Consider the following 24,088-nt stretch of genomic DNA (forward strand, 5'->3'; position numbering starts at 1 on the left):
CTTGATGTTGGACTCATGAGACAAGGTCTCGTCCAACCCATGATATGTCAAGCCTTATCAAGGATGGGAGAACAAGTATGTCCTCTTAACCCTAGCACAAGTCAATTTACATCTCAAGTGACTCATGGAAATCTCTAGCCCAGTCTGATGGAGAAGAATGCTATTAGGCACCAAGAACTTCAAGTCTCTCCTCTGTTTGTAAAGGGTCAAGCACAAACAACAAAAACAACTCATCCAACTTGATGTCAAGCACCATATGCAGAGAGTATATGGATTCCATAGAGGAATTATTCACCTTAGAACCCACAGCAAATAAAGCAAGTTATCTATAAAGTACTGCCCAAGATCATGATTATGCTTGCAGGATTGCTAGCTGACCAAGACAGAAATCAGATTGTGGGAATGAAGGTAGCTCTTCATAGTGGACAATTAAAAGTAGAGGTTTTCCACGAGGATCAGTACCAAGACCACAGCTGTACACAATTTACAATAATGGGTTGGCACAATAGTTTTTTTTGTTTTAGAGACACAGCATGGAAACAGACCCTTGAGCCCAACCTTCTATGTTATCCCGCCTACTCATCCATTCCCTATACACCAGGGGCAATTTACAGAGGTTAATTAACCTACAAATCCGCTCGTTTTTGCGATGCGGGAGGAAACCAGAGTACCCGGAGGAAACTCACGCGGTCACGGGGCGAACGTGCAGCACATCAAGGACTATCTACCACCAGACTTCGACCCCCACCAATTCGCCTATCGCCAAAACAGATCCACAGAAGACGCCATTACCGTAGCTCTCCACTCTGTGCTGAGCCATCTGGAGCAGGGGCAGAGCTACATCCGGATGCTCTTTGTGGATTATAGCTCAGCTTTTAATACAATCATTCCGGACATTCTCATTGGTAAACTGGTCACTCTCGGCCTCCCCACTCTCACATGTGCATGGATAAAAGATTTCCTCACCAACCGGCCCCAGACTGTGAGACTCTGCCCCCACCTCTCCTCCACTCGCAGGTTGAGTACCGGTTCCCCACAGGGCTGTGTGCTAAGCCCCCTCTTATACTGTCTCTACACCTATGACTGTAGTCCGGCCCACAACAACAACCGCATCGTCAAATTTGCTGACGATACTACTGTGGTCGGACTTATTTCAAAGGGAGACGAGGCAGCCTACAGAGAGGAAGTCCTGAAGTTGACAACCTGGTGCTCAGAAAACAATCTGGCTCTGAACACCAGGAAAACAAAAGAGCTCATTGTCGACTTCAGGAGGCACAGCACCGACTTAGTCCCCCTACACAGTAGGCGAGTGTGTGGAGAGGGTCAACACCTTCCGGTTTCTCGGCGTCCATATCGCTGCTGATATCTCCTGGACAGACAACACGACAGTGGTCATCAAGAAGGCTCAGCAGCGGCTGCACTTCCTGAGGGTCCTCAGGAAGCACAACCTGGACTCTAACCTGCTGCTGACCTTCTACCGCTCGTCCATCGAGAGCCTGCTGACATACTGCATTACAGCATGGTATGGCAGCTGCACCATGGCAGACAGGGAGAGGCTTCAGAGGGTAACTAGGACAGTGCAGAAGATCATTGGTTGCCCTCTCCCCTCCCTGATGGACATCTACACCTCCCGCTGCCTTAGCAGGGCAAAGAAGATCATCAAAGACAGCTCCCATCCTGCGTTTGGACTTCGGCCTGCTGCCCTCTGGAAGGCGCTATAGGTGCATCAAATCCAGGACAAATAGACTCAGAAATAGTTGCTTTCCGAGAATTATAACTACTCTTAATTCAAATTCACATATGCACTGACTTCACAGCCCAACACCCGGACTTCCATCTGGTATATATGTATGTAGCGCCGCAGAATTGTGCACCTATCCCCCCCCCCCCCCTTCTCCCTTTCTGTTTTTGTTTTTCTGTTTCTTGTTTTTTGTGCTAAATTGTATGTATGCACTGAGTACAAGCAGCTTTCAGTTTCACTGTACATGTATAGTGACAATAAATGGCATATCTATCTGCAAGCTTACAGACTGCAACCGAGGTCAAATTCGAACCTGGGTCTCTTGTGCTGTGAGGCAGTAGCTCTACCCACTGTGGCACTGCGCTACTCAGTAAAGCCGCTTCCTCACTGCTCCTATGACTCGGGTTCAATCCTGACCTCCGATGCTGTGTGTGAACGTGCGCTAAGTTTTCTCCTACATGACCTATGCGAGTTACCTCAACCCAAAGAATAAGGGTTGGTAGGTTAATTAACCACTGTAACCTGCTCCTCAGTATGTACATGTGACAGAATCTGGGCAGAACTGATAGGAATGCAGGGGAACAGAATTTGTGTAGGTAGGTGATGATGGTTAGTAAAGATCAAAGGGCCCATTTTCTTGCTGTATTAAATAACTACAGCTTTGGATTCAAATTGCTAAATAAATGCATGATACTACAGTAGAGAAAGGGTTCAACAAATTACATTAGGAGTTTCAACAACTTGCAGAATGGACAAATAAATGGCACATTCAAAAGTTCAAGATTGTACATTTTGGTAGCAAATATGGAGATACCATATAGTACTTGGAAGGTGAGCATCTAAATGGGGTAAATAAAGGGATCGCAGAGAAATATGCCAGTCACTGAAAGTTGTGAGGTGCTGGCAAGGCAGCATAGAAGCTGAACATCAAACTGTTCACCCCAGGAAACTGAAACTGAAGAAAAAAAACCCCATGGCAAACTGCAAGTAACACGGATTTTATCAAAGCCTCCCCAACAAAGATTCATGAGCAGACTGAAATGCCCACATGCACAACCTGCTCAAGATCATCACCTGGCACCAAGCTATGCAGGTCAAGATGATTCGGGTCTGATTAAATGTATCAGCCAGATACTGTTTCTGCACCATATATATCCTTTATAATCACACATGACTGTGTGTTCCAAACCCATTTATAATTATCTTAATTGGTTCATGCGATCACCTCATATTCTTGTACCAAAATGTATACCATTTCTCTGCATTCAAGTTCATCTGCATATGCCTGCCATGTTCATCTGTAATATCTCCATGTTCCTTGGTTATTACATTTACATGTTTAACCTGCAACAGTGAGTCACCTGCAAACTTTTAAACTGTGTTGTAAAAATCCAGTCAGCCCATTAATATACTGAGTCTTGTAGAGTACTACACTTCTGTCAGAAAAATCTGCCTCTTTTCTCTTCCTTCTGTTCCTCAGTCAATTTTAATTCCACACTGCCATTGTCCTTTTAATCCCACATACTTCAATTTTACAAACAAGTCTATTTCTTCATACGGATCCACAACCAATTTTCCGGCAACTGGCTGTCCAGCACCTTTAATCTAGACACTTGAAATTCTCCCTCTCCCCCGATCTCAACCTTATTGACATCTTCCCGACCGATCGGCAGATTGAATTTGCCCCCAGCGGGCCAGGGCTTTGGAACTCCAGCCCAGTAGGAGGCGCCTGATCCGTTCCCACGGTCGACTTCCAAAGCCAATTTTGCAAGCCGATATCTTTTCCCCCAGCAGCCCATTCCAGTGGTTCGACTCCTCTCGAAGGCCTGCGTCGGAGAGCAGGTGTGTCCACCTCACCGCATTTTGTGGTAGATTGGGCAAATGTCAGGTCGGTGGAGTTTGCCCCAGTAGTCATTCCGGGATAGCGGCACCATGGCCCTGCGAACGACTGCCAATCTGAGCCTCAGCGGGACTTCTGAGGGCAACTCATAAACTGGCGCCTTGGCTGCCTGAGCAAGAAAATTAAGTTTCGCTGTGAAATTAATTTATATTTAATATTTGTTTCTAGCAATCCATGGTGCTTTATAGACCCAGGAGGGGTATAATTAGTGGGTCAGAGGTGTATTGTTGTATCATTAATTACTTGATATCTGTTGGTCCATTATTACTTGACGTCCATTGATCACGGGAACACCTTGGATCAACGTCTTCAGTGTTTTGCTGACCTTTCACTCTGTCATGACTGATTCTTTCCGTAAGCCAGAACCGCTGGTCTTTGATGGGGATATCGAAGAGAGATGGCGAATTTCGAGGAAGACTACGATATCTACATGGCTGCGGCGCACCAAGGTAAATCTGTTCACACCCAAGCATCTATATTCCTCAATCTGGCAGGCCATGATGCTGTGCATCGGGCAAAGTTGTCCGTTTAAGCCCCCGCAATACTGGATGCACAAGGTCAAGAGATTACACCTGCTGAAACAATGTACGATAATGTATGCCACCTAAATGCCTCAAAAGAATGTTCCGCGAGCTATGCGACCCTCATACCAATCTCATCATGCAGCAACATAAATTCTTCGCGTGCAGCCAAACACCAGGAGAGCCAGTGGAAACGTATGTATACTCATTACAACATATAGCACAGCGTTGCAACTTCAATGCTCTCTGTGATTAAATTGTTAGGCAGAGGCTTGTGTGTGGCATTTTAGGTGATAATTGAAGAAAGAGCTTTTGCGCAATCCCGACCTCACACTGGCTAGAGAGCTAATGAAGTGACCAAAGCACACACTAAAACACTGACCACACCACAGGCTGCGTATAGCATCGATGCTGCGCAACCGTATGTTAGAAGAGACCGACAACCTTATCAGCCTAATGAAACAAAATAGACCCCTTCTGGCCGGTTTGGCATAAAATTTATTAATGACTGCAATAATAGGGGAAGTTCACATATCGCCAAGGGGGAAAAATGCCCCGCCTTCAGTCAAATTTGTGATGGTTGCAAACGCAGAAACCATTTCTGGAGAATCTGTAAATTCATGGTTTCTCCAGAAAAGCAAGTAGGAAAGATGGAATTAAAGTACAGATGACAAATCAGGCTACAATAAAATGCAACTGCAAAGAAATCAAGAGGTTTTGTTGACATTGAGCAAGAGGGTTTTATTGTGGCACCACTCAATTAGGTATTCTATCTCACTTGTATGCTGACTCATCACCACCCGTGATTCAACCAACCACAGTGGTATCGTCCACGAATCAGTAAATTGGATTGTAGTTGTGTTTAGCCACACATCATGGGGTGGAAAGCTTGGTGACGAGTTTGGAGGGGATGATTGCATCCTTCACCATCACCCTGACAGTGTTGCAAACAAGTTGTTCCAGACAAGTCCAGAAGGGATTGCCGTTGCAGTCACCATCAAGATGGAGCAGATTTTAGTTGCAGAAGAGGCATTAAATCAGTCACCAATCAGCCTAAAGATTTCATTGAGCAGGCACTCGATTGGAAGACACTGAAAGGCACACATCTCCCTCTCTTTGATCATTGTCCTCAAAAGCCTAGTCCTGGGAGATTGCGTTCAGCGATCATTTCCCTGATCACACATCAATCAATATGTTTAAATACCAATCTGCATGTGTCACAAACGGCCATATCATTGAACAAAGCGCTTTCTCTAACATTTCAAGGTCATGCTGACAGTCCAAGCTGCAAAAAGACCTCCATTATTCTTGCACGTTTCATGACCTCAAATTGTCCCAAAGTGTTTGAGACAATGAAGTAGTTTAAGTACGTGTAGGAACTGTGGTCACCAACCTGCACACACCAAGCCCCAACAGGATTGCAACATTGACCACAAAATCTATTTTTGAGATAGTCATTCAGGGTTAACTACTGGCCAATGCACCTAATGTAATTAAGAACTAGATGGCAAGCCCAAGCAGTGAGAGGCTGCCCTCTCTAACAATTGATTCTTTGTTTACTCCGAGTAGACTGGAACAAATCATCATTTGCTACAAATCTGGCACTCGTGACAAAAGCGAATAGACGTACACACTCTCAGTTAGAATAAAAAGTTAAACGTTTGACGTAGATTACGGGGAAAGCCCAAGGGGTGAAAATGCCATGGCACCATGCCAAAGCACAGGAGATTTAACTTTCCTGTATTTACAATGCCCTCCCTAATGTTTGGGACAAAAACCCATCATTTATTTATTTGCCTATGTACTCCACAATTTCAGATTTGTAATAGGAAAAAAAAAAATCACATGTGGTTAAAGTGCACATTGTCAGATTTTAATTTTACACATTTTGGTTTCACCATGTAGAAATTACAGCAGTGTTTATACATAGTCCCCCATTTCAGGGCACCATAATGTTTGGAACACAGCAATGTCATGTAAATGAAAGTAATCATGTTTAGTATTTTGTTGCATATCCTTTGCATGCAATGACTTGAAGTTTGCGATTCATGGACATCACCAGTTGGTGGGTGTCTTCTCTGGTGATGCTCTGCCAGGCCTGTATTGCAGCCATCTTTAGCATGCTTGTTTTGGGGGGTAGTCCCCCTCAGTTTTCTCTTCAGCATATAAAAGGCATGCTCAATTGGGTTCAGATTGGGATTGATTTGGCCACTCAAGAACTGCCCTTTTTTCAGGTTTTGAAAAAATCCTTTGTTGTTTTAGGAGTATGTTTGGGATCATTGTCTTGCTGTAGAATGAACTGCTGGCCAATGAGTTTTGAGGCTTTTGTTTGAACTTGAGCAGATAGGCTGTGTCTATACACTTCAGAATTCATTATGCTACTAATATCAGCAGTTGTATCATCAATGAAGATAAGTGAGCCAGTACCTTCAGCAGCCATACATGCCCAGACCAGAACACCCCCACCACCGCGTTTCACAGATGAGGTGGTATGCTTTGGATCTTGGGCATTTCCTTCTCTCCTCCATACTTTGCTCTTGCCATCACTCCGACATGTTAATCTTTGTCTCATCTGTCCACAAGACCTTTTCCAGAACTGTGGTTGCTCTTTTAAGTACTTCTTGGCAAAATGTAACATGGCCATCCTATTTTTGCAGCTAACCAGTGGTTTGCATCTTGTAGCCTCTGTATTTCTGTTCATGAAGTCTTCTGCAGACAGTGGTCATTAACAAATCCACACCTGACTTCTGAAGAGTGTTTTTGATCTTATCAGTGTTTTTGATCTGTCGGACAGTTATTTGTTTTTTTTCTTTATTATAGAGAGAATTCTTCTGTCATCAGCTGTTGAGGTCTTCCTTGGCCTGGCAGTTGAATGCTCTCTTTCTTCTTAATGATGTTCCAAACAGTCGATTTTGGTAAGCCTAAGGTTTGGCTGATGTCTCTAACAGTTCATCTCATAATGGCTTATTTGACTTTCATTGGCACAACTTTGATCCTCATGTTGATAAACAGCAATAAAAGTTTCCAAAGGTGATGGAAAGACTGGAGGAAAGACTAGGTGCTGCAAGCTCTCTTATACCTGCATTAAGGAGGCATTTAAATACACCTGAGCAATTATAAACACTGTGAAGCCATGTGTCCCAAACATTACGGTGCCCTGAAATGGGGGGGGGGACGGGACGGGACTATGCATAAACTCAGCTGTAATTTCTAGATGGTGAAACCAAAATGTATAAAAATACCCTTTAATGAAATCTGACAATGTGCACTTTAACCACATGTGATATTTTCTATTACAAATCTCAAATTGTGGAGTACAGAGGCAAATAAATAAATGATATATCTTTGTCCCAAACATTATGGAGGGCACTGTATTTGAATAACATTAAGAATGTGGTTACTAAGCTTCATTGATGATTAGCAGGAGAAACAGGACATGTTTTATTCTAATTGATTCCATCTAGATGAGCTGAGGTCTTTTAATTATGATTACCTCTCCATTCATCTACACCTAAAACTTGCAGCTTGCTAGTAAGAAAGGAATGCAAATGCTTAGAACATATATTTTTTAATTACAATCTCTATTTTGTTTTAATAAATGTACATTTCAAATTTGTGCCTAAAATAGCTAACAGATTAGATCCACCCATGGATCAGCCTTCCATAATTCCAGCCATCACTTAATTTTAAGATCCAACTTCAAAGATAAAAATGACAAAATTCTATATCTGCTAAGATCCTCTTTTCAAAACAAAAAACAAAAAGTTACATAAATATTATATGTGCAGCTTAAAGAGCTTGAAAGAATACTGAACGGTTCTGAAAGCCATGCTGGTTTGCAAAGCCCACTTCAACATCGACATTCTACCGAGAATACACAGTATAGACACTTCCACTGGGAATATGCAGGGTAATGGTGAAAGCAGGGTTATTTTTAGGCTATAGTGCAACCACAGCTGACGTGTACAGTCACACATAATGAATGTTTTTTTTTTTAATCTCCCACTGGAACCAAGCTTAGGAAAAGCAGAAGCAGAGGGAAGCAAATCAATAGCAATTCAGGGAACAGGGTGGTCACTGTCCTTTTTCTTCAAATACTATATGAAAGTATGCTAAATTTAGACATATCACCCTACAGCACAAAGCAAAAGCTGAAACCACATTCAAGTTTCATAAGTTGCTGTTATGCAGTGAATACTATATTTTCAATTGCAGTACCCAGTCATCATGTCAACTATAACTGCTTGAGCTGCAAACAGTAAATATACCAAAGCTTCAAACTAATGCAAACAAAAAGCTAAATTTCAGATGAAACTTGACTTGGCCCTCCCAGGTAGGTGCATAACACAACAGGCAAATTACTGCAGGTGCTACCAGTTTGAAAACGCTGGAATTTCACAGCAGATTGGACAGTGTCTGTGACGATGGAAACAAATTTCAAGTTGAAGTGAGTTTATTGTCATATGTCCCTGATAGGACAATGAAATTCTTGCTTTGCTTAGCACACAGAACATAGTAGGCATTTATTACAAAACTTTAGCATTTCAAGTCAATGATTTTCACCAGATCAGTTTACAGTTACATGTTCACTGCTCTCTGTAGAGTCTGCCCAACCTGCAGAGGTTCTGTTGTTTCTATTTTAGATTTCGGACCTCAAAATACGATGGAAGTCTGCATAATCTAAAATCCCTGCAAAATCTATATGCTCTGAGAGCCAACTTTTATAATTTCTGATTGGCCTATATGCAAAACTAAAGTAGCTGTAAACCATTAGTGGTTTCTAACCAAAATATTACAATTAAGTTTGAAAAATGATCAGAACTTTGTGTATTCCCTGTATTAAATTATCCAATAATCTAACATTCATAAATTGCCCAGGCTCAATAAAATACAATTCTAAAACTGATTTCAGGTTTTGAAGGACTGAATAAACGTCCAAAATTGCCAGGTGAAAGGACAGCACTAAGTCTACTAGTTTTTATGTTTTGCCGCAAACTCATTCTCCCATGGTCAAAAAAGAATCAGTTTAAAGATTGCAATCCTTTAATTCTTCACAATGTATTTTCACTAAATGACTTGGATGGATTCAACTCGAGTCTCACAGCTTCAGTTAGGCATCGCCTCAAGCTAGGGAAGAGGGGTGAAATTTTGAAATGGACAACTTGCCTTTATCAAAAAATGCTATTTTATGAAGATACGTGAAAATTCACATTTAAAAATCTGATTTCATTAAATTACAACATAATTTCTAAACTTCTGTGCATTAAATTATCTATCTATACATAACTAAAACTCTGATCTTGTTATCTTCCGGTTTGACAGTCATTCCAAAGTACGCGATAGTGCTACGATTTTGCGCCGGCTTATTCACCGTTCTCCTGTGCTGTGATTGCACCAAGTTTCGTTCTGATCTATGTAAGCCGGTAAGAGTTATCGAGGTTTAAAAGTCTTTAAAACTGCGCGTGCGCAGATCGATTGCCTCTCCTGCCATTCAGCTCTGCGCGGATTGGTCCCTTCTACTGTCACTCCGCGGGAAGGTCCGCCCCTTGCTGCGCCATCGCGTCTTTACTGCATCTGCGGGAAGCTCTGGATGGCTGGCAGAGGTCTTCAACCGGACACAATTTTCGGAGGGAGGGACCGGAAACAGCCGACCCAGCCCAACGCAGAGTTGGAGATGGCTTCGATGTCGCCAAACGGAAAGCGGAGACTGATCCAGGCGGAGAACATCCAACGGAGGAGAACGGCCAGCGAAGCGACCAGCGCCCACTGTGAATCCCCATCGCACTGACAACACCTTCCCCTCTGGTCCCCCTCACTGGCTCCTGCCCCCCCTCCCCCGTGATACCGCACTCTCCCCATGGCTCTTCCTCGTTTATTCTCTGAGCTCTCTCCCCCCACAATGCCCCCCCCCCACACCTCTCCCTCCCCTCCCCTGCCTACACATACCCCTCTCCCCACACAACCCCTCTCCCCACACCCCTCCTTGCCCACACACATCCCTCTACCATCCCCCCGCCCACACACACACACACCCCTCCCTCCCCACACCTCCGCCCTCACACCCCTCCTCCAAACCACCCCCTCCCACATCCTCCCTCCCCCCCACACCCCGCCCACACACACCCCCCCCCCCACACACCCCTCCCCCACACACAAAGAATATGTGTGTTATGATTGTGTTTATAATTTGTTTGGTTGTTTGTCTTTTGCACAAAAGTCCGCGAGCATTGCCACTTTCATTTCACTGCACATCTCGTATGTGTATGTGACAAATAAACTTGACTTGGTCCCACTTAGTCTAGTTTTTCTATTTAATATGAAGCACCTCTGTGCATGAGAAAACGTAGAACATGGTTTACCTTTTAAAAGGTACTCGAAGTACTATTGCAATCTCACCAACTGAATACTTGACAAAACAGATTTAAACAATGGTGTCAATGCTTAACACTATTGAGAGATTACTAAATAACAATATTTGAAACCAAGTAGACATCTCAAAAACATCACACAAAGTAGCTCATAATAAAATGAATTAGCATATTCGTCAATGAAATCATGCAGGCCACGAGTTTACCTCCGAATATGAAGACTTTTTAAAATTGCAGCCAAACAGTTTCACATGACTGAAGAAGGATCTCGACCCGAAACATCACCCATTCCTTCTCTCCAGATTTGATGCCTGTCTCGCTGAGTTACTCCAGCATTTTGTGTCTACCTTCGATTTAAACCAGCATCTGCAGTTCTTTCCTACACAGTTACACATGAAAATGAATTTCTGAAATTACAAGGAACTAAATGACTAAAATTTATAACCAGCTATTTTATATAATTATAAACATCTGGATTTACACAGGAAGTAACTAACCTGCAACTAAGAGAATAAGCGGACAGCAACCATAAATCACTGCACATATGCCAAACTACTTATGAACAATACAATGGAGATATAATGGAAGAATAAGACAATGGATAATTTTATATCTCAAATTTCATGGAATAATCATAAAAATAAATAACCAGGATATTTAAACGTGCATTTCTCTAATGAATGCATATCCCAAATTATGTAGAGTTAAATTGCTATAGTTACTGAAACTTGATTTTTCCATTCTCCAGAATCTATTCTCCATAGTATATCTTTTTCAGAAAACATTGACAAAGTTTAAGACTGAATAAATTCAATGTGTAATGAGCCCCGAGCCGAAATTCAATATGTTTTAGGTCCTGACCCATGACGTCACATCCATTTTCTCCAGAGATGCTGCCTGACCCATAGTTACTCCAACATTGTGACCATTTACTAAATAAATTCAATATGTATTTCAAAGACTTCCTGGATTGATTCTATTCCAGGCATCTTCGACTATTTTTAAAACTGATTTTAAAACATTTTTTTAAATTGTTTCCAGATTCAAAATAGAAAATACCACATTTCCTGCAGATATTTTATGCACACGGATCAGTAAAAAGAGTTACTACAACCTACAGCAAAGTTAAAAAACCTCCAGCTCAGTGCTCCCCATTAGGGAACCAAGTGTTTCTTTTAATTTGAGTCAATAATGCATAATTTTGCATTTTACAGATGTCAGGATTGCACATTTACTAGACAATTAGTGATTGGTCTCCTTCCAGCAGAGCTGGTCAATAAGACAATTGAGACAGGTTACACAGAAAAGCTGGAGAAACTCAGCGGGTGCAGCAGCATCTATGGAGCGAAGGAAATAGGCAACGTTTCGGGCCGAAACCCTTCTTCAGACTGATCAGGGGTGGGGGTGGGTGGGGGACAAGAAAGGGAAAAAGGAGGAGTAGCCGGAAGGCTGGAGGGTGGGAGGAGACAGCAGGGGAGCTGAGGAAGGGGAGGAGACAGCAAGGACTAACAGAATTGGGAGAAGTCGATGTTCATGCCCCCGGGGTGCAGACTCCCCAAACGGAATATGAGGTGCTGTTCCTCCAATTTCCGGTGCTGCTCGCTGTGGCCATGGAGGAGACCCAGGACAGAGAGGTCAGAGGCGGAGTGGGAGGGGGAGTTGAAGTGCTGAGCCACCGGGAGGTCAGCTAGGTTATTGCGGACCGAGCGGAGGTGTTCGGCGAAACGATCGCCCAACCTCCGCTTGGTCTCACCGATATAGATCTGCTGACATCTAGAGCAGCGGACGCAATAGATGAGGTTGGAAGAGATGCAGGTAAACCTCTGTCGCACCTGGAACGATTGCTTGGGTCCCTGAAAGGAGTTGAGGGGGGAGGTAAAGGGACAAGTGTTGCATCTGCTGCGGCCGCAAGGGAAAGTGCCCGGGGAGGGGGTGGACCGAGAGGGAAGGGAAGAATTGACAAGGGAGTTATGGAGGGAGCGGTCTTTGCGGAAGGCAGATATGGGGGGAGATGGGAAGATGTGGCCAGTAGTGGGGTCACGTTGGAGGTGGCGAAACTGACGGAGGATTATTTTTTGTATGTGATGGCTGGTGGGGTGAAAGGTGAGGACTAGGGGGACTCGGCCCTTGTTGCGAGTGCGGGGATGGGGAGAGAGAGCAGTGTTGCGGGGTATGGAAGAGACCCTGGTGCGAGCCTCATTTATGGTGGAGGAGGGGAACCCCCGTTCCCTGAATAGTGAGGACATTTCAGATGTCCTGGTGTGGAACGCCTCATCCGTGGAGCAGATACGGCATAGACGGAGGAATTGGGAGTAGGGGATGGAGTCCTTACAGGAAGCAGGGTGGGAAGAAGTGTAGTCCAGATAGCCATGGGAGTCAGTGGGTTTATAGTGTATGTCGGTTAGAAGTCTATCACCTGCAATGGAGATAGTGAGGTCAAGGAATGGTAGGGAAGTGTTGGAGATGGTCCAGGTGTATTTCAGTGCCGGGTGGAAATTAGTGGTGAAGTGGATGAAGTCAGTCAGTTGTGTGCGGGTGCAGGAGGTGGCACCAAAGCAGTCGTCGATGTAGCGGAGGTAGAGGTTGGGGATGGGGCCCTGGTATGTATTGAACAAGGATTGTTCGACGTAACCTACAAATAGGCAGGCATAGCTGGGGCCCATGCGTGTGCCCATAGCTACGCCTTGACAATTGAGACATGTTGGCAAATATAAAGCGACAATGGATTTTCATTGAGGTTGGATGCAAACAATTGCCACTGGCTGGCAAGCTAGTAACTAAAATACACTGAAAAGTACCAAGGTGTGTTGGAACAGAACAGAGATGGGACAAGGCTGGACAAAAATATGTTTAATTTAAAAATAGTATGCGTTCTGGTAATAAGAAATATTCTGTCTTAAAAGGTGGTAAAATCAGATTCCATGACAACTTAAAAAAGATATAGACTGAAAAAAGTGAATATTTGCAGGGCAGAGGCAGAATTGAAGAAATTGTGTCTTTCAAATATTCTGATGAAAGGTCATTGATCTGAACCATTACTTTAATTTCATATCTCCAAGGTTCCATTGAACAGGTACAAAAAGTTGGGACTGGGATGACAGATTGAGCTGATTTAACATAGTCTGTTTTTTTAACTCTTGCTATGTAATTTGCATTTGATACAGCAAAATTAACCTACAAATGGAGCACAATTTAAACTGGATGGCTATCAGATTATTTTCTGAACTAAAATTTTATTTAAACTAAATGAAATATCTGTCAATAACAAAAGCATGCTGTGACTTTACAGACTAAGATTCATCCAAATAAAATGCAATAATATACAGGTGCACAACCTTTTATCCGGTGTTCCAGAAACCGAAAAGCTCCGAAAACCGGCCATTTTTTCCAGATGTCGTCTGCGCACCAAAGCTCGCGTTTGGCGCCAAACCTGACCCAAAACGACCCACGGTCAACCCAGGTCTGTACTACTGTAGCGGCTGCCTCCTCCCTGGAGACCGGGAGACGCTTAAACATCTGTAAATCATTGCTTAAATGTTAGTCAGTTAGTTTGGAGGGCTTTTATGTGAAGGGGGGTGAAGGGGTAAACTTTAATTCTTAGTCCCCTACCTGGTTGGAGAGGCGGGGAGCGGTCAATGCCTTACCGGGTCGCTGTGCGTAAGCTCCGCAGCGCTGTGGCCGGTGGGGCCGCGGGCGGCGCCGTTGTAGCTCCGACCCCGGCAACTCTACCCCTGGCTGCGAGGCGCTCCAAATCCAGCGCGGCCTCAAAACTAGCATACCCTCATTTATGGTAAATCAAGAATTAATCATGATTCAGATCATAAACTCGGCTCCTTATCCCGAATAAATTCCATCTCACTCGGCACTAATCGAGAAACCACAAGGGAATTCATTAAAAAGATAGAAAATATATTTTTGCTGCAGTCCATGAGATTAATTCTAAAGTAATTCACCAGCTAAAATATGATGACATATCAAGGACTTAGAAACCGTCTCACATTCGCAAAGAATTTCATCCAGCTGCCATTTAAGATTTAAAATGTATAAAATGTGTTTAATGACGGCTCATGTTATCATGCCTGGAAGAACCTTTGGGGCACTAATGGAACCCGCATCTTTAAGTCTGGCACAAAGTCTCCAGTGCTAGAAAACCTTAAGTTGTGCTATTATAATTGTGCCAGTTATAATGGAACAGCAGTTATCAGTTGTAAACGTGGCATTAACACTGCTGGAATTTCTACATGGTGAAACCAAAATGTATAAAAAATAGCTTTATTAAAATCTGACAACATGCACTTTGACTACATGTGATTTTTTTCTATTACAAATCTCAAATTGTGGAGTCGTAAATAAATATATGATGGGTCTTTGTCCCAAATATTATGGAGGGCACTGTGACTGTACATTGGTAAATGGGGAATTTTTCCATATTTAGAAAATTATTCTTCATTTGACGTGGAGTAAGTTAGTGGAGTAGAGAGCTACGGATAGAAAATATATAGGAATTAAACCCATGGATCAGGTCAAATGGAAATGATGGATTTGTCTTTCACAATCATCACTAGCTCCCCCAAACAAAAAAGGCAACAATTGAGGAAATTTGAGCTCAAGTGTTTCCCAAGTTTAAGGCCAAAGTAGACTAGGAGACTAATTTAACACATATGCTTAAAATCATATGGTATTTTGACTGAAAGAACTACATGAAACATGTAGTTACCAGTCAGATGGACAAAAACCAGAGACGACCAAATGAATTAATCCAAAAATTCCAGGGAACAAATGAAATTATGTGAAAAACACTTATCCATTTGGTTGATTGGGAACACTCTACCCGAAAGAATGGGGATAGCAGGTTCAACAGCAACTTTCTAAAGTAAATTAAATACATAATGTCTGGGACAAAGACCCATCATTTATTTATTTGCCTCTGTACTCCACAATTTGAGATTTGAAATAGAAAAAAATCACATGTGGTTGAATGTCAGATTTTAATAAAGGGCAATTTTATATATTTTGGTTTAATCATGTAGAAATTACAGCTGTTTTTATACATAGTCTCCCCCCCCCCGGTGTTTGTAATTGCTCAGGTGTGTTTAAATGCCTCCTTAATGCAGGTATAAAATGCCTCCTTAATACAGGTATAAGATGATCTCCTTAATGCAGGTGCTCTCAGCACCTAGTCTTTCCATCACCTTTGGAAACTTTTATCAACATGAGGACCAAAGTTGTGCCAATGTAAGTCAAATAAGCTATTATGAGACTGAGAAACAAGAATATAACTGTTAGAGACATCAGCCAAACCTTAGGCTTATCAAAATCAACTGTTTGGAACATCATTAAGAAGAAAGAGAGCACTGGTGAGCTTACTCATCGCAAAGGGACTGGCAGGCCAAGGTAGACCTCCACAGCTGATGACAGAAGAATTCTCTCTATAATAAAGAAAAATCCCCATACACCTGACCGACAGATCAGAAACACTCTTCAGGTGTGGATTTGTCAAAGACCACTGTCCGCAACAGACTTCATGAACAGAAATACAGAGGCTACACTGCAAGATGCAAAATAGGATGGTAATGTTACAGCTTGCCAAGAACTACTTAAAAGAGCAACCACAGTTCTGGAAAAAGGTCTTGTGGACAGATGAGACAAAGATGAACCTATATCAAAGTGATGGCACGAGTAAAGTATGGAACTGCACAAGATCCAAAGCATACCACATCTGTGAAACACGATGGTCATGGTGTTATGGTCTGGGCATGTATTGCTGCTGAAGGTACTGGCTCACTTATCTTCATTGATGATACAACTGCTGATGGTAGTAGCATAATGAATTCTGAAGTGTATAGACACATCCTATCTGCTCGTGTTCAAACAAATGCCTCAAAACTCATTGGCCGGCAGTTCATTCTACAGCAAGGCAATCATCCTAAGCAAACTGCTAAAGCAACAAAGCAGTTTTTCAAAGCTAAACAATGGTCAATTCTTCAATGGCCAGGTCAATCTCCCGATCTGAACCCAATTGAGCATGCCTTTTATATGCTGAAGAAAAAACTGAAGGGGACTAGCCCTCAAAACAAGCATGCTAAAGATGGCTGCAATACAGGCCTGGCAGAGCATCACCAGAGAAGACACCCACCAACTGGTGATGTCCATGAATCGCAGACTTCAAGCAGTCATTGCATGCAAAGGATATGCAACAAAATACTAAACAAGACTATTTTCATTTACATGACACTGCTGTGTCCCAAACATTATGGTGCTCTGAAATGGGGAGACTATGTATAACCACTGCTGTAATTTCTACATGGTGAAACCAAAGTGTATAAAAAATGGCCTTGAACTAAGCAGCTACTTATCAATGGGCCAACACGGTCATCCAAAACATACAAGAGAGAAGAGGGGACAATTGGGCAGGTGGTATATTAAGCACACAACTGTAATCATCCATCAGCTGTCAATTTAAGTCCAAAGTGACATCCAATATTTAAGAGTTCATTCTTGGTGTCCTGCAGTCTTACAACTGTGGAACTGAAAGGTCATCATCTTCAATTCTTTATACATGTTGGAGAATGACCATGCCACATTACGATTCCAGTTGTTGTATACACTGAGAGTTTAAAAGGCACAGTAAAACCAAAACACAATTTCAAAATGCTGATGGACTACTGTGACAAAACTAGATAGGAAAGCCATACAATGGAAAGGCATGTTGTTTAGGCACTGCTTAGTAAATTATGAAATCGTAAGAATATGGCAATTTTGTTTTACACATTTACAATTGTTAAACCTGAAAAATTACATCGCAGAATGTAAGGTTTGCACAACCGCACAAACTCACCCTAACAGCAAATTCCAAGAGCCGCGGAATTTGGTCAGGTCAAAATTACCAAATCTGCTAAGAGCTCTCCATCACAATCATCTCCTCACCCAAAAGTTCAAGCTGTTAAATATAGTTTTGACATAATTACAATATATAATCAGAAATTTCAAATGATAAACTTATACATTCTCATATTTTCTTGCAACATACAAGGAAGCTATTCAGCCCATTTAGCCTGTTCCAACTCCGAGAATCTCATCAGTCCATTTCCCCACTTAAGTAGAGAATTTTCCATTTTATTTTTTTTCACTTCCAGCTTAGGGTACAAATACAATTTTTCCTCGCATTTCGTTCATCAATGATTCACAGCACATTTTCAGCAGTCTAACACCTCTGCTGAAAGATCATCCTTGTGTTCAATACCTAATATGCAGACAGGCAAAAACTGTGAAAATGCTATACTAATGGAAAACCATACAGTTCAAAGATATTTAAAGACTAATTAAAGCAAATTTATATTATATCTAAATCTATATCTAAAGTCTGAAGAAGGGTTTCGGCCCGAAATGTTGCCTATTTCCTTTGCTCCATAGATGCTACTGCACCCGCTGAGTTTCTCCAGCTTTTTTGTATACCTTATATTATATTTAATACTACTTGACCATCCATTACAAAATAGGCATAATGTAAAGTGCAGAAGATTGGAACACAAATTTAATGGGGAATGCAAATAAAACAGTTCATACCATTTTACAAAGCCATTTTTATTTCAAAAATAAGTTTTATTTATAAACGATATATACAACAAATACAAAACAATGCAAAGCTCTCTTTATATTTAAGTTGTCGCCTCTATACTGTGACAGTGTTGTCAAGGATTGGCATTGTGAGTATGAAGCATCAATGCCACTCATATGCCCTGTTTGGGTGTTTGTAGAGGTGTTGCACAGGACCCAATTGCTCACTGTGCAGATACAATAGTGTAGTATAGATCATTATCAAATATCAGAAATCCCAAGATGTCTCAAAGCACTTTATAGTTAATGAATATGCTTTGTCACAGCTTCAAATGTAGGAAACGTGCCACCCAATACAAATAAAACGGTTTCAGAAATAATGCAGTCATGAACACATAGATCTTTCTTTTAAAAAGTGAGATGTATTGTGTAATATTTCTTATCCAACAAACAAGGGAGAAGCTTTTCAATGTCCAACATACCAGCACATGCCTTATAAAATGCATTAAGAGAACCAAATTGTATTATATCCCACAATAAACAAATGTTAGCAACTGCTAAAAAATAATAATTAACGCTCAAAAGAAAGTTTGAAAGTCACAACTAATTATCATCACTTAGCCATCTGCTCTTAGACAACTTCTGTATAACAAACCCAAGAATAGTGAAGTTAAAAATAATCCCCAATCACTGTTGAAAAAAAAAAAGTTTACTTGCGGAGCCTCATATCTTGGTCACTAAGATAGTCTTTCACAGGTTTATCCTTCTACCCAAGAAGAAAGTTAAAAAAATGTTTTAACAATGGTAAGTATATGTTGTCAATTATAAGTAAAATTTACGGTCTGCACACCACCATCATTACACAAAATGAAAAAACAGTATAGGCTGGATACACTCAACAGATCAAGGTAGCATGTGTGGAAAGAGAAACAGAGTTTGCTCTCATGTCAAGACCCTCAAGTTGAAAAAAGTAACCGCTTATTTTTACTCAAAATAAAATTATGATTTAAATATGAAAGTTTAACGCTTATTTCAGGAATTTTCCTCCCTGCAGGTTTTCATAGCCTGACTTGGATTGTTTTCTCTGAAACACCAGAGCTTGCTTGGAGACCAGATAGAAGTACAGTATATAAAAATGTGAGAGGCATAGATATAGTAGACAGTCAGAAACCTTTTACTAGGATCAAGTATTAGCATGCATAGATTTAAGGAGCGAGGTGCAAAGTTTAAAGGAGATGCGTGGGGCAACTATTTTTATACATGCAGAGGGATGTGCTGTCGTGTTTGGTGGGTTAGGCAGATACAAAGTGGCATTTAAGAGTCTTTTGGATAGGTATATGAATATGAAGAGATATGGATAATATGCAGGCAGATAAAAGATGGTCTATGCATCATGTTCGGCGCAGACATTCTGGGCTGAAGGATCTGTTCTTGTGCTGTATTGTTCTATATGTTGAGTATATTTTCATAAATCCTCACTGTTCCCTTAGTGTTCCTCTCATTCGTTAACTTCATCTCATCATTTGATAGCTGGTTTAGTTTATGGGAGGCATCAGATTTATTAAGCCTTTTCTTCAATTATCGTATCCAATTTGACCGCAAGCACAGATAAATAAAAATGACAGCAACAAATTTTGCCAAGTTTAGCGCATAAGACCAAGCAGTTTTGCCTTCACAACGCATCGCCTTTATTAATGATCACTTTCACGAGTAAATTTCTCACTCGCAAATCCAAACATCACATATTTGCTTCGGTGTTGACATCTTTAATAAATATACCTACAATACTATATTAAGAATAGTTAGCAAAGTCTAAGACCATATGATTGAAATGTGTGTTTGTGTATGAATATAATTTTGGCAAAGGATTAGAAAACAAAGAACAATTACTTTACAGGTGGGGTATAAAGTGTGCAGTGATGACCAGAGGGCGAATGAGCGTTTGAACTATTGTCTTTGGACTTGGGTACAAGGCATAGCTTCAAATCTTCTGGATATCACAAAAAACTATGACATTTTGTAAAAGAGTGACAGAGGATGTAAACAGAGACAGCTGACATGGGTAGAAGAGATTTAATACATAAAGTGCAAATCCAATTCTTATCTTTAGACTTTAGAGAAACAGCCTGGAAACAGGTACTTCGGCCCAACAAGTTCACACCTACCAGCGATCACCCTGTACACTAACACTATCCCACACATTAGGGACAATTTACATTTTTATCAATCAATTAACCTACAAACCTGTACACCTTTGGAGTATGGGAACAAATCGGAGCACCCAGAGCAAACCCACGCAGTCACAGGGAGAACGTACAAACTCCATACAGATAGCACCCGCAGTCAGGATCGAACCCGTGTCTCTGGGGCTATAGGCAGCAGCTCTTCAGCTCCGCCACTGTGCCGTCTAAACGTGTAATAAAGAACTGCAGTTGCAGGTTTAATTCGAAGGTAGACACAAAATGCTGGAGTAGCTCAGCGGGTGAGGCAGCATCTCTGGAGAAAATGGGCGACGTTTCAGGTCGAGACCCTTCTTCAGACTGATATCAGGGGAGGGGACGGGACAAAGATAGAATGTATGCGGAGGCAGTAAGACTAGTGGGAGAACAGGGAAGGGGAAGGGGATGGAGCGAGAAAAGGGCTATCTGAAGTTAGAGAACTCAACGTTCATACCGCTGGGGTGTAAACCACCCAAGCAAAATATGAGGTGCTGTTCCTCCAATTTGCGCTGGGCCTCACTCTAACATTGGAGGAGGCTCAGGACAGAAATGGCAGATTGGGAATGGAAGGGGGAGTTGAAGTGCTGAGCCACCAGGAGATCAGGTTGGTTAAGATGGACTGAGCGGGGGTGTTCAGCGAAACAATCGCCGAGGCTGCGCTTGGTCTTGCCGATGTAGCAAAGTTTACATCTAGAACAGCGGATAGGGTAGATGAGGTTGGAGGAGGTGCAATCCTAAATGGTTCTGTTTTAAAGTAGATGCAGGGACAAAGATAAAACCATAAACCAAACACATCTTTCAAGTTCATAAGTCATAGGAGCAGAATTAGGCCACTCAGCCCATCGAGTCTGCTCTGCCATTATATTATGGCTGATCAACTTTTTCCTCCCAAACCCCATTCTCTTGCCTTCTCCCCATAACCTTTGATGCCCTTGCTAATCAAGAACCTATCAATCTCCGCTTTAAAAATACCCAAAGACCACAGATTCACTACCCTCACGCTAAACAAATACTTCCTCCTCTCCATTCTGCAAGTTCAAACAGTTGTTGATGGATTCTTTGACATCAAGACAGCTTTGGAAGTAATCGTAAACTTTTATAACACTAGTTAACCCCAGCTAAAGTAATTGTGATATACGATAAAACCTTAAAGAATGTATAGAATGGGGGGTTTCTAGAATAGTGTTAATAATTAAAGCAGTCAAAAAAGAGATAATAAAATCTCAAATAAAAACAAAAATGCCAGAAATACATAGCATCAAGTGATACAACTTTCATGTCATCAGACGGCTTAAAGACCTTTGTCTCTCTACAGATTCAGCATGGCTAGCTGAGTATTTTCAACACTTTGTTCTTTTTTTAAATCTGTTAAACATAACAACTGGAATCCTTCGTGGTCTTCATACACCCGGGAGAAATAATTAAGAAATCTAATGGATCCTCCATTAGATGTTTTAATGATATATGAAGAGAAATTCAGTGATAGAATTGCCCATTATCCATCATTGTAGGTTTAAAATAAGGAAGGACGCACACTGTATTGCACAGCAAGTTGGGAAACCCTGACTGAATAGTTCAAAAACACGAAAAGCAAAACAATCAATAATAATTTGCCGTGAGGAAACAAGGAAGTAACATTATCTGGGGAACTCTTACAAGCAACAGACATGATGAGAGGGTAACCTTTTTCCGAGTTTTACTGTTCTTTTCTGATGGCATGATCACTCCTACACTCTATACAAATTATACACAATAAGTTATAAATGCACACATGCAGACATATATACAAACACAGGCAAACACTCCTTCACTGCTGCCACTCCCAGTAACCGGGCCTCGTATGACCCTCTGCCCCGGTGCCGAAGCCCCTCCTTACTCCCGCCCCACCTACCGGGCCCGACAAGCGGGCCTCGTTCCCCGAATTCCCTTCCAGTACCGGCCCCCGCACCCCGCCTACTCACCTTGGTGCAGTAAAGCATCCAGAGCTCGTACAGCCGCTCGGCGGAGGCCATTCCTCTTTCGGATCTGCCCCTCACGCCGCTGCCACGGCCACGTCAGAGGCGAAGCGTTCCATGAGCCGGGCCGGAGCCGGAGCTGCCGGAGGGCCGATGTTTTCCGGAGGACAGTAGCTCTGTCACAGCCCCTCTCTCTCTCTCTATCTCTCTCTCTCTCTCTCTCTCTCTCCGACTCACTCACTGACGGCGTCGCCCGACCACAGCGGCAGCCCGATCCCCTTGGCGACTGACCCGCGCATGCGCCCCGTCCAACAGCCGATCGCACCGCCCAGCGCGAGGCTCAGGTGCCGCGGGAGCACGACAGGTGCGCGTGCCCAGGATGGAGCAGACGTTGGCGAAGCACTCGCTCAAACTTACCACACGTACCACCAATGACAACGTGTAACACCCATATGAACAGGTACAGGTAATAGGAAGAACTCAGGGACGCATCTTGGTCAGCATTGGCCGAGTGGGGCCGAAGTGCCTGTTCGCGTGTTACATTACTTTATAAGCTTTGTAGAATAGACAATAGGTGCAGGAGTAGGCCATTCGGCCCTTCGAGCCAGCACCGCCATTCAATGTGATCATGGCTGATCATCCCCAATCAGTACCCCGTTCCTGCCTTCTCCCCATATCCCCTGTCTCCGCTATCTTTAAGAGCCCTATCTAGCTCTCTCATGAAAGTATCCAGAGAACCGGCCTCCACCACCTTCTGTGGCAGAGAATTCCACACTCACAAAGTGTTTGTGAAAAAGTGTTTCCTCATAGAAACATAGAAATTAGGTGCAGAAGTAGGTCATTCGGCCCTTCGAGCCTGCACCGCCATTCAATATGATCATGGCTGATCATCCAACTCAGTATCCCGTACCTGCCTTCTCTCCATACCCCCTGATCCCCTTAGCCACAAGAGCCACATCTAACTCCCTCTTAAATATAGCCAATGAACTGGCCTCGACTACCCTCTGTGGCAGAGAGTTCCAGAGATTCACCACTCTCTGTGTGAAAAAAGTTCTTCTCATCTTGGTTTTAAAGGATTTCCCCCTTATCCTTAAGCTGTGACCCCTTGTCCTGGACTTCCACAACATCGGGAGCAATCTTCCTGCATCTAGCCTGTCCAACCCCTTAAAAATCTTGTAAGTTTCTATAAGATCCCCTCTCAATCTCCTAAATTCTAGAGAGTATAAACCAAGTCTATCCAGTCTTTCTTCACAAGACAGTCCTGACATCCCAGGAACCAGTCTGGTGAACCTTCTCTGCACTCCCTCTATGGCAATAATGTCCTTCCTCAGATTTCGCGACCAAAACTGTACGCAATACTCCAGGTGTGGTCTCACCAAGACCCCTGCAGTACAGTACAACTGCAGTAGAACCTCCCTGCTCCTATACTCAAATCCTTTTGCTATGAAAGCTAACATACCATTCGCTTTCTTCACTGCCTGCTGCACCTGCATGCCTACTTTCAATTACTGTTGTACCATGACACCCAGGTCTCGCTGCATCTCCCCTTTTCCTAGTCGGCCACCATTGAGATAATAGTCTGCTTTCCTGTTTTTGCCACCAAAATGGATAACCTCACATTTATCCACATTATACTGCATCTGCCATACATTTGCCCACTCACCCAGCCTATCCAAGTCACCTTGCAGTCTCCTAGCACCCTCCTCACAACTAACACTGCCCCCCAGCTTAGTGTCATCCGCAAACTTGGAGATATTGCCTTCAATTCCCTCATCCAGATCATTAATATATATTGTAAATAGCTGGGGTCCCAGCACTGAGCCTTGC

General features: G+C 42.6%; 1 protein-coding gene across 6 annotated transcripts in view; it reads right to left on the reverse strand.

Moving 5' to 3' along the window:
- The window catches only part of nbeal1 (neurobeachin-like 1), a 237,135-nt gene extending 213,493 nt beyond the window's left edge, over positions 1-23,642 (reverse strand). For all 6 annotated transcript variants that reach the window (XM_055638377.1, XM_055638374.1, XM_055638378.1 and 3 more), the window contains exon 1: positions 22,268-23,642. In XM_055638377.1, coding sequence (XP_055494352.1) covers positions 22,268-22,318 — 51 coding nt within the window. In that variant the 5' untranslated portion in view covers positions 22,319-23,642. The remainder of the gene's footprint in view (positions 1-22,267) is intronic.
- Positions 23,643-24,088: the final 446 nt, after the last annotated feature.

Source organism: Leucoraja erinacea, chromosome 7, assembly GCF_028641065.1.
Source record: "Leucoraja erinacea ecotype New England chromosome 7, Leri_hhj_1, whole genome shotgun sequence".
NCBI classification, from domain to species: domain Eukaryota; kingdom Metazoa; phylum Chordata; class Chondrichthyes; order Rajiformes; family Rajidae; genus Leucoraja; species Leucoraja erinaceus.